This window comes from Elephantulus edwardii, unplaced genomic scaffold (assembly GCF_000299155.1).
Source record: "Elephantulus edwardii isolate Elephantulus edwardi_28Jun2011 unplaced genomic scaffold, EleEdw1.0 scaffold00048, whole genome shotgun sequence".
In the NCBI taxonomy this organism is placed as follows: domain Eukaryota; kingdom Metazoa; phylum Chordata; class Mammalia; order Macroscelidea; family Macroscelididae; genus Elephantulus; species Elephantulus edwardii.
The window spans coordinates 14,946,095-14,958,320 of NW_006399798.1; the positions used below are offsets into that span (position 1 = coordinate 14,946,095).

General features: G+C 38.8%; 1 protein-coding gene across 1 annotated transcript in view; it reads right to left on the minus strand.

Annotated features, from left to right (window-relative positions):
- CEP112 (centrosomal protein 112kDa) overlaps window positions 1–12,226 on the minus strand; it is a 489,757-nt gene that overhangs the window by 311,494 nt on the left and 166,037 nt on the right. Inside the window, exon 19 of the mRNA XM_006886401.1 lies at window positions 2,183–2,318. Within this exon, the coding sequence (XP_006886463.1) occupies window positions 2,183–2,318 (136 nt within the window). The remainder of the gene's footprint in view (window positions 1–2,182; window positions 2,319–12,226) is intronic.

Genomic DNA, 12,226 nt, shown 5'->3' on the forward strand with positions numbered 1-12,226 from the left:
ATTACACTAATAAGTTATTAATAAGCAATTGTAAATGAGATTTTTAGAAAGTGCATCAACGTGAAACAAACAGTATGAGCATTTTTTAAAAAATTTAAGCCTGTTACATTTTTCTCCTGGGCTTCATTTTGAAACAGCAATTCACTTTCAAAACAAGCTCAAAGCTTTTTCATTTTCTCTTTAATTCAAAATCCCATTGTCTGCTACCTGCAGCAATTTCCAAATGGAAAAAGATGCCCCGCAGTTTAGCTTCTTTTACAGAAAAGATTTCTATAAGAAAGAAGAGTAGGTGAAAACACAACAGTAGAAAGATGGATAAAAATAAAAACTGGAAAAATCTAAAAACGTTGACTCTCTAAATAATGGGTGTGTTCATGGTTTGGTTTGTTTTTGTGTTTTTTTTTCTTTCCAGAATTTGAGCTATATTGCTCAACTGTATAGCTATGTATAATCCTATACCGCTTCACTGCATATCTTTACCACATTTGGATGCAAAAATCTCTATAAAAGTAGAAAATAAGCGGAAGACACAGACACACTAAATTCACAGTAATGGTTGTTTCAGAGGTAGAAAGAAGAGTTTTGGGAATAGACATGAACAGCAAAGCAAGCATCAACTTTATCTGCAATATTTTAGCCTTAGTGAAGAGAGTATTAATAATCACTAAGTCTTCAAGATGGGTGATGGTGTTATGTAACATCAAGTTGTCTGTGACTCATAGCCACCCTATGTTCAACAGTTCTGAACCTTGCCCTATCTCGAGCCAGTCACCTCATTCAAGTCTTCCTCTCTTGTGCTATATCCTCTCTCCTTCTAAGCATGATGTCCTTCTCCAAGGACTGGTCCCTCCTGGCCTTGTGCCCAAAGTATGTGAGACAGAGCTTCATAATCTTGCCTCCAAGGAGAAACATGATTTTACCCTCTCCAAGACAGACCTATTTCTTTCTCCTGGTGGTCCACTGTATGTTCAATACTCTTCTCTAGCACCACAGCTAAAAGGCAGCAATTCTTCTTCTGTCATCCTTAGTCGCTGTCCAGCTCTTTGACACATATATGTGTGTGTATAAATAATGGGTGGTTGTTGTTATGTGCCATCAAGATGCTTACGACTCATATGTTTAACAGCCTTGAACCCTCCTCTACCCTGTGCCAACCTTATTATCTCTGATATAACTACCCTCATTATCTCAGTCACTGAAGCAATCCATTTCACTGAGGGTCTTCCCCTCCTGCACTGTCCCTCCACCTTCCCAAGCACGATGTCCCTCTCCAAGGACTGGTCCCTCCTTGTAATATGCTCAATGTCTAATATGCTCAATGTCAGTTAAGCTTCAGAATCCTTGCCTCCAAGGAGCAGCCTTGCCGAGATGAACCTGTTTGTTCTCCTTGCAGTCCATGGTATATTCAATACTCCTCTAGCACCATAACTCAAAGACATCAATTCTATTATCCCTAGTCATTGTGCAGCTTTTTGATGCATAGCAAAGACCTTGGCCTGGATCAGGTGCACCTTATTTTCCAGACTGACATCGTTTCTCTTAAGTACTCTGGAGAGATCCCTGACAGCAGAAATTCTCAATGCAATTCATCTTTTGATTTCCTGGCTGCTAGTACCAAGAGTGTTGATTGTGGAGCCAAGCAAACTGAAGCTGTCAACAATCTCAATTTCATCACTGTCTATCATGATGCTGCCAATCCACCCAGTGATAGTCTCTTTATACTTATCTCTTTTTTTCTCTCAAAATTTAAAAAATGCATTAGTTAACCTATGAAAATTAGAGCCTACTTCTTGAACTGCCATTTGTGAAGCATTGTAACTGATCAATAAACAGTGTTTATAGAATATTAACAAATTCCGGCTTGCTCGACACACACGATAGGGTATGGAAACCGAGCTGACGGGATTTCACCTGCGCGCAGATTCATTCTCCCAAAGCCAGCAGCACTCCTGCCATGACTACATCTGCAGACACCACGCTAACAAAGTAATGAGCACTTGGGGATTACTTTAAGAACAGACAAGGGAGGTACGCGCTACTCACTTGGTATCTTTGACATCATTACGTGAGTGATTTTGACAACGCTTTTCAGAGATGAGATGTGTTTCTGTCTTTTGAATGTGTGAATGTCCCTTCCAACGAACAGAGCCGCTGCCAGCGAGAAGCTGCAGGGCCTTCCTACCTGCTCTTTCATTTCTGCGTAGACCTTCTCCGAGTTCAGCTCCACCTGCCGCTTAAACTCTTCCAGCGCAGCATCTGCCTGTTGGGCCTGCAGCCTCTGTACTTCAGTGACGCGAGCGAGCTGTTCCTCCTTCTCCCTACAAAAGTTCAGGCAAGCTTTAGGGTTCTAATGGAAAGCCGAAGAATTAGGCTAGAATAAGAGAAGAATATTCAACGCCAGTCAATAAAATTCCACGGAGTGTTGGGTGGTAACCACAAGGCTGCAGGTCTCAGGCAGTCTGAACCCACCAGCGCTCTAAGACCAGCAGTCTCCGCCCAGGAAGATTTATGGTCTCAGGAAGCCAACGAGTGGTTGCCGCGGCTGAGAATCAACTCAAATGGAGTACAAGAAAACAAGAACCAAAATTTATATTTCTTTTTTAAAATCTAATTCCTTTAAAACATTTCTGTAAAAAAAAAAAAAAAGACGCCTAGTGGCAGGAAACTGCACTGCAATCCCAGAGGTGCGTGGTTCAAATCCACCAGATGCTCTGCTGGAGAAGGAGGAACAATCGCCTCCTGTACCAGTCAGATCCAATTTGACGGTACACACATAAAATAAATAAATAATAAAAAAATAAAATAAAAAAGACAATAAAATAATTCAAATCTAAAGAAAAGGATCATAATTAATAATTGAATAACTTAATAATAAAAGAATTTAATAACAATTAAAGAATAATTCAAATCTACATATTCTGATAAGGGCATCATTACTTGTAAAAATTTTCCCAAAACAGAACTGTTCATAACTGTTAACGCCATCAAACATAATTCAGTTAAGAGAGACACGAAATTCTGGAACACGCTACCACATGGTTGAACTTTGAAAACACTCTGCTAAGTGAAACAATTCAGTCACAACACACCATCTGGTATATGATTTAATCTTCAGAAATTGCTGAGAATAGGCAGATTCAGATCCTACTGGGAGGGACAGTTAATGATAAAAGGTTTCTTACTAGGGGGATCAAACCTAAGTTTAGATAGCAGTAACATTATGCTGTAGAACAAATCTACTAAAAACAACATCATTTTAAAAGCTGAATTTTAGTTTATGAAACTGTGTCTCAATTAGAGTATCAACACAGTAAAGTTCAATGGAAATATTGACTTAACAAGTGACCAGCAGGAAGGAAGGAGCAACATGGTGACCCGAAAGCCTTCCAAATGCCCTCTTGAAGGTGTGCTTTAAAAAACAGATAACTCTCTCATTTTTTCACACCTGAACAGAGTCAATAAAGCATTCTTTGTATTCTGACAATAAAAAGGAAGCCAAACTCATTGCCATCAACTTGGAAACAACTCAGAGCTGACCCTCCAGTGGGCTTTCGAGAGGCTGTAAATCGCATGAGAGGAGATTACCCATCTTTCCACCGCTGAGTTGCTGGTGCCTTTGGGTTGAGCCGCACAAGTTCATACGGACCGTCACCAGCACCTTCTTGCATATTGATGGGAAAATAAATACTTTAGCTTATGGACAACTGTTGTTGTTGTCTGTCATGTTTCAACTGCCTCCCTTTGAGAGATGGGGCAATCATGGAGAGACCGAGGTTCCCACCGCGAGTCGGGACACAGCTCGTGTGCAGATAAGCAGCTGTAGTGGACACACAGCATGTGAGCTGTTTTCCTTTCTTTTTCTCCTTGAGTATCACATGCATCTGTTTATCTCTTTATATCCACCCACAGTAATATTACATTCTCTTGAAGAGCAAAGCAATTTTCCCACTGAAATGTCCTTTTCTTGGAGTGTCTGTTTCACAGGCATGGCACTGTTTATATGGTCCACAGAGTTGAATATTCGGCCCCAACAGAGGCTATGATACTCACTGCATACTCTGATGGTGATGGAGAAGTCTAACGTGGTCTGATGCCACTTCATCCTATATATAAGTCAGCTCTGAGTCTGTTCCAACTCAACAGCACATAACAACAAAAGCAACAACATAGGTCAGATCAATTGTTTTGCCCTTGAATAAGAGCAAATATGCATCTCTTCTGGGTGACCGGTCAGGAAACTGTCTTCCAAAACTCATGGCACAGGCTGGCAAGCATGCGCAGGGCTGCATCTGTTGAAACATGCCAATTTTGTTGAAATAGATATTCCTTCAATTGCTGGGCCCTTATCTAACTACCAATGCCTTCAGTACACCTGGAACTCTTCTTTCAGTGCTATTTGTTCTTGATCATATGCTACCCCCTGAAATGGTTCCGTATTGACCAATTCTTTTTGGTACAGTGAATATGCATTCGTTCCATCTACTTTTAAAACTTCCTTCACCATTCACAATTTTGTCCATAGTAAGCCTTCAGTATTGTGGCCTAGTGGCAGGAAACTGCACTGCAATCCCTAAGGCACACAGTTCGAGGCCAGGCACTCTCCTCTCGTACAATCAACTGCCTCTGAAAACCCGATGGAAAGTCAGCTATGGGTCAGTTCCAACTCTATGGTACACAACAACAGCAAACATTGTAATGCAAAGCTTTCATTTGTTTTTTAGTTATTTCAGCTTGAAAAATGCTAACCTTGTCCTTTCCCTTTGATTTGATTCCCTGTAGCTCTTTGCACTTTTATTAGAGTATTTTGCTTTGTCATTCAAGCTGCTCTTTGAAATCTTTTGTTCAACCCTATTACCTGAGCATACTGATCTTTTGTTTTGGCTTCTTTTCATTCCACTGTCTCTTTTAATACCAATTTTGGTCTTTTCTTTCTTACAAAATTTTGTAATGACCTTCTGCTTTCTTCTTGGATGATGTTCTTGATGTCATCACACATCATCTAGCTTTTGGTCATTAGTGTTCAATGCATCAAATCTATTCCTCAAACTATTTGGATTTCTTTGAGTTGGGATAAACTGAAGGTGCTATCTTGGTTCTCATGGACTTGTTTTCCCTTTTTTTCACCTTCAATGGTGGTCTGTTCTGCCTTGTTCTTACCACTGAGACTGAGCTTCTCCAATGTCTCTTTCCACAGATGTAATAAATCTATCTGATTCCTGTGTAGTCCATTAAGTGAGGGCAATATGTATACTGTTTTTATTTTTTAAAAAAATATCTACAATGAGTAAGCCATGGCTAATACAAAATTCTATTATGCGATTTCCAATTTCATTTGTCACTAAAGTAATATTTTCTAACAACTTTGTCTTCTTCTTTGTTTCCAACTTTTGCATTCCAGTCACCACTTATTACTAACGTAGCTTAATTTCTAACAGCAAAAGTTGGGAGAAATTCAAATCTCCAAAATGATATATCTCCAAAGTGCTAAAGAGCAAAGATATCAGTTTAAAGACTACAGTGTGTCTGATCAAGTCACGATATTTTCAATTGCTTCCTATGCCTGTGAAAGTTGGAAAATGACTAAGGAAGACTGAAGAACAACTAACTGATCCCTTTGAATTCTGATGTTGGAGAAGAGTATCAGCTATACAATGAACTACCGAAAGAATAAATAAATCTGTGTCAGAGGAAGTGCAACCAGAGGGCTCCTGAGAAGCAAGGATGGTGGGACTCTGCTTCACGTACTTTGAGCCCATTTCAGAATTGACCAGTCCTTGGAAAGAGACACCATGCTGGGAAGGGCTGAGGGTCAGCAAAGGAGAGGAAGTGCCTCAATGAGAAGAACTGACATAGTAACAGCAATGGGCATGAACCTGCTGAAGACTGTGAGAGTGGCGCAGCACAGAGCATAGTCCAGGTCTGCTGGCCACAGAGTCACTGTGAGGTGTAGTCGGCTTGATGGCACTTACAAAACAACATAGATAAGAATCAAATCAACAGCACCAAATGGTGACAGTTTATATCTGCACTGACTATCTTATTTTGGACATGTCACCAGAAAAGATCAGGCACTAAAAAAAGACAATGGCTGAGGAAGTAGAGTCAGTGAAAACAAGGGAAGTAAAAAGTGACACCAGAGACAATTAAATATACAAATAACCCTGAAGACGGTGCAAGACTGAGCAATATTCCTGTTATGCACACGGTCGTGATTAGTTGGGGCAGACTTGATGGCACCTTCTGAGAACGAACAACAACAGTACTGTGCCAAAGAAGAAGGATGCACTTTGCTTCAGGTTAGTCCGAGTCAAACACTGAATTGCTTCCACTATTCAACTATTTAAATATAAAAGCTGCATATGGAAACAACAAATTCTATCAGGTACCATGGTCTAGACCTGGTCTAAATCTTCAACTAACTGGAAAACTCAAAGACTGTGAAATAGCAGTCTGTCCATCACATAAGATCAGCATTACTTATTTTACCATGATTCTAAATAGTATGTGAACACACACACAAATAAAGACTTTGAAGATTATTTTTTTTTCCAGAGGATCTAATTGTGGGGCCAAGTACAAAAGCACCACTCAAATGCCTTAAAGCTGAGCATTCATGAAGATAAAAAAGTGGGAACTGAACTTTCTTTTTAGCTCAAATTTATTTATAAAATGCAATAAATATTCCTCATCTGAGAATATAAAAGAGAAAGGAGAAAAAGAGTGCTGCATTCTTACACAACCACAAGACAGCTCAGATTAAAGGGTTCACTGAAGGACATGATTATTCCAAAAAGGAAACAAAATGGAGGGAGCTAATGCATAACAACCCTGTGTTTTTTGAGCTTTACAGGCTAATATTTATATGTACAAGTCAGTCTTAATGAGCAAGTCTTCCTTATGCACATTCTGGACCAGCACTTTTGATAACTGATGGCATCAATCCATGTATATTTATAAGGTATCACATCACAGTGAACTTCACGTGCTGCCAGCTTGGCATCTCAACTGGAAACTCCAGCAACAAAATAAAACACGAAGAGTTCAAACAAGTCTGAAAAACAGCTAGATGAGACCACAGTCTCTTTCCAACTACAAAACAAGTCTTTTAAGCAGCAATATTATCAATATTCATAGTTGCTGAATGGTACTTGAATTAATTCTAATGAGTCAGTTAAAAAACATAAAAGAGACAACTATGACCTAAAAGGCCTTAAATGAATCAACACCTTTGTTCTCTCCTCTTCTGAAGTGTGGTAAACTCTATTTTAAAAATTGGTAAACACTGTGGAGATTTAGACATCTGGAGCTTCAAGATTCAGACAGACAATCCAGTAAAATGAGAAATGGTTATCAGTCTGTCTTTTACTATTATAAAGATTTATACACAGGAAGATCTTCCATTTTACTTTGCTTTTTTTTTTTTTTTAGTAACTCGGTTACTTACCTCCTTCTAAAAAATGTTACCAGGATTTTTTTTATATTTTAAATTTTTTTATTAATTTTAATGAACATTTAGAGAGATTTTGGATTTTCCTTCATTCATTGTTGCACTTTTCTCCCTGCCCAGTCCCCCCCCTCGCCACCCCACTCCTCTCTTTGAAAAGCAAAAGAAAAAACAGGGAATATCTACTTTTAAGAGTGGCCACTTTGAATGCAGTAAAACCGATGGTATGACTTCTCAAGTACTTCTTAGTTTCCTCTTAACTAATATTCTCATTCCTTAAGAAGTATCGGCCTGAATGAGCAAACTTCAAGTGTGGCTACCACAGAAGATAAGTGCATAGAATCAAGTGCAGACTATCAGTATAGAAGCCAAAGTTCTGGAGAACAATGACAACTAAGACTAAGACCAAAAAACATTTGGGTTTTCCAGATAAATTTATAGGATTAGGAACCAGTATAACAGATAATGAGGAACAGCAGATGTTTAAAGCCTCAAGGAGACGTGGAGATGATAAGTTACCATAGAAGAGAGCTAGTTCTTAGCTAATGAGAGATTACATAAGTAGATTTTCGTGACTTAATAAGGAAAAGATGTTGCGAAACATTTCTACATTGCTTATATCAAAAGAAATTTCCCAATTTTAAGAAATACATCTACTCCTTTATCACTTATCCACTTAGTTAGATCCTAAAAATCATGTTTATGGGAAATGAAGGATAATCACATCAGATCACAAAATGGATCGTGACATCATTACATAACTTCCAAATTACATTATTACAGAACTGACAAAACATACCATTGCTTAACTGCCGAACCACTGCAAATCACTGCTCAGTCCCAGAGTAAGCTCTTCAACAGCCCATCATATGACCACACAAGCCTAGCAAGCCAAACCCACAGCCCACAGGCCCTCCAGGACGTAACAGAACTCTCCTATAGGGTTTCTGAGGCTGCGAATCTTTACTGAAGAGACAATCCCATCTTTCCCTGAAGAGCAGCTGATGAGTTCAAAACACTGCCCTTAAATGTTAGCTGGCAAACAGTTCAACCACTGTGCCACCAGGGTTACTTAACACAAACCTGAAAACTAAATCATTCATAAATAATAGTGATATATTGGAAGAAGAAAAAGTATTTCTACAAAGAATTTAAAATGGCCACAATATACATTCACACAAGGCAATACCACATAACACTCAGGAGCAACAATTCCAAAAATTACTAAATAACTTGGGAGAGACTGGAGAGCATTATGCTGAGTGAACCAACTCAGTCTCATAAGGACAAATACTGCAGAAGACCATTATTGTAAAAATAGAAGGACAACTAACTAGTAAACCGTGTAGGTTGAGTCCAACAGGGGTACACGGTGGGAACAGAGGAGTGAAGATGGGCAAAGGGGAAATCATAGGGTCCCACAATTTGGTGGGTGGAGGGAGAGGAAGACAGAGGAAATTAGAAAGATCAGGCAGGGATCTGGAAAGACAGCGTAACAGTGAACATAGTTCAATACTGGTTAAATTTATAAAACACAATGAATGGGAATAACTATGAAACACAATGTGAATAAAAGATTAACACGAAACACCATGTATAAGAACTCTGTATGTAAGCTAATATAATTTTTTTAAAACATAGATGGAGAAATAAAGCAGAAAAAAAAATGGCCACAATAAAACAGATTTATGTTCCATTCTTCCTCTTCCTAAAGGAAGATATGGTAGCCAAGTGGTAAAAAGTGGCACTGTAATCCTAAAATATGTGGTTCAAATCCACAAGCTGCTCCATGGGAGAATATGGGCAATCTCTTTCCACGTGATTAACTGCCTCTGAAAACCCCCTGGAGGGTCAGCAATGGATCAGTTCCAACTCAGAGGCACGCAATACAACCTCTTCTGAAACGGAGAGAATCCTCTGAGCTTCCAATAGTCATTCAAGTCTTTAGAAACTCATTCGACAGGTGTTTGCAATGGCAGGGGGGGAAATGACCAATAGTTACTGTTATAAGTAAATCAATAAAGATCTTGAGTTAAAAAAATATCTGCTACATGTTAGTCATCAACTTGTACTAACAAAGGTGTATGATAACGTCTTCAAAGAGAGTGTCATCATTCAACGACAAACAAAAAAAGAAGTAAGTACTAGGTTTTATAGCAAAGATGTATACAGGAGGGCACAAATACAGACAAAGGAAAAATATTTCATTTCCCTCCCTCCGCCCCCCTTATTTTATACCGGTTCACTTACAAACTTCGTATACATTGTTTTTCACACCTGGTCTGTCCCCTTTCCTTTACTCACCCCTCCCTCTGCCCGATGAAGCCGGATGATTAAGCTACTCCCCTCCCCTGTCACCCATCTTCACCCCTCTGCTCCCCTCTCCCTTCCTTGGATCTTCGTACTCATTCTACAATAATGGTCTTATACTATATTTGTCTTTATAAGACTGAGTTACTTCACTTAGCATAATGCTCTCCAGTCAGATGTGTACTGTGGGATCCTCCGTGCTACTATGGTGGTCAGAACAACTGTCTCTGACTTTGACTCTCAGGGGTCAGTGGAGTCACATATGTCCAGCGCAGTACAGCCAGAACAAGAACAAAGAAAGCCAGGAAAGTTCTTAGCGTAAGAAAGAGATAAAGCACAGTCGTGGCTCAAATCAGGCAGCCACGATGAACACAGAGCAAACAACAACACGAGGCTGAACGAAACTTTGATGCTTTAGTATGAAACACGCCAGAATTTTTTTATTTTCTATCAAAGAAAAGGCTGGGGGGGGGGCCGTGGGGGGAGCATAGTAACAACATAGAGAAAAGGGCCAAGATAATAATCCAATGGAATACAGTTTACTCAGACAGTCTTGTTCCTGGGATCAGAGTGTTCCCAGTCTTAAAGATCTATTAGTGATTGACATATTTATTTAAGAATAGGAATGAGGAATTTTTGTCAACGACCCCAACATTCCTAAGATATGGATTTCAGCTAGAAGGTCCAGAATTCCTTTGAGTCAATACGTGAGTCACAAACAGGAAGAGCTAGTGCTGGTATCACCCTTCCAGCCTTCACTCTAAGTAACTGACCCTGTTCTGGGATTCTCGCTTCAAATGCTAAGATCTAGTCTGGCAAATACTGCAGTCAACTTGAGCAGTGTTTTTAAACATGGTTTTCCGCTTGTTGTTGTTGTACCGTCGAGCTGGAAGCGCCCCATGGCTGGCCCTATGGCTGCTTTTCAGAGGCAGCTAATCACAGGGGAAGAGACTGCCCATCCTTCTCCTGCGGAGCAGCTGGTGGCCTCGAACCACATGCCTTTGGGATTGCAGTGCAGCTGCTCATCGCTAGGCCGGGGAGTTCCCTTAACAAGAAGCAATTTTTAAAAAATTATTTTTCTGGGGAGCTCTGGTGACCTAGTGGCAAGGAGCTGCAACTACAATCCCAGAGGCGCACGGTTCGAATCCACCAGATGCTCTGCCGGGGAAGGAGGGACAAACTCCTCCTGTACCAGTCAGATCTGATTTGATGGTACACTCACACAAAAATAATAAAATAAAAATTAAAAAAAACTATTTTTCTGTAAGAGCAACTAAAATCTGATTAAGGAAAAGACAAAAACTTAAGAATGTAATAGGACAAACACTGTGTAATATATTACGTTCTTTTAAAAATTTTAAGAGTTTAGGAATAGAAAGAAGGACTAGAAGGACTAATAGAATAAGGACAAGAGAGAAGTGGTGAGAGGTGTCAGGAAACCAATCCTGGAACAGAAACATGCAAGTGAAGTAGAAAACAAAGCCACAAAGGTAATGTGATGAAAATTCAAATAGCAATGAAATTTAGCAAAATAATTTTGTATTACCGTAAATTCTGCCTATTCTATAAGTCTGCATATACAGGAACCATTATCTCAGCAAATAATAAAGCTTTAAAAGTAATTACTGTTTTCACAGCACAGAAAGAAAATCTCGAGAAAATGACTTTTGCAAAGAAAATAGCCAGAGTTTACACTGGAGAAAAAGTCTTTAAAATTCTCTAAATTTCAAAATAAGTCTTAGGTATAATTATCTTTCTTATGTTTAGTAAACTGATTAAAAGTTCATGTGTAAATTATACATCACGTATAAATAGGTAACAGGGATACTCAAACACCTTACATTAGGAGCGGCATTCTATGAGTAAATAATAAGGAAATGCATATTCATCCTGTAAAATGATGAAGCCTAAATATTTGGAAATAGGTGCAGGATCACATCTTGTTACTAGGGAGAGGAAGAAAGACAGTGTGAAGTCATTCGAGCAGAATGATAAGTAAACCAAAGCCAGATCAAAGGCGCAGAGAAGAAAGGCTGAAATGTGAAGCTGAAATATTTATTTCCTTCAAAACATCATCCATGCCTTGTCCCTGGGCAGTTCAATATTTCAAAGTAGCTGGAAAATATTCTTACTTATATTCATCACTATGCATAAATATATCAAAATTTAAGGAGGCAAATTTTCTATTTATCAAATGTATATGTAATATTTATCATGTATAGGAAACTTTAATGCTTATTATTATGTCTAAACAGTGTGATAGATATTTTCAAGTCACAACAGATATTTTTTTAAGACTTGAATAATAGTGTTATTAAGAATGCTAACATTCAGAGTGTAATTTTTAAGTATCTCTAAAAATGATGATGTGGATTGAATAGTCACCAAGTACTTGCTACATTCATAAGAGCTAAAGGACATGCGCATATTACTCGATTTAATTTTTCCATTTTTAATTTGCTTGTCCAAGAA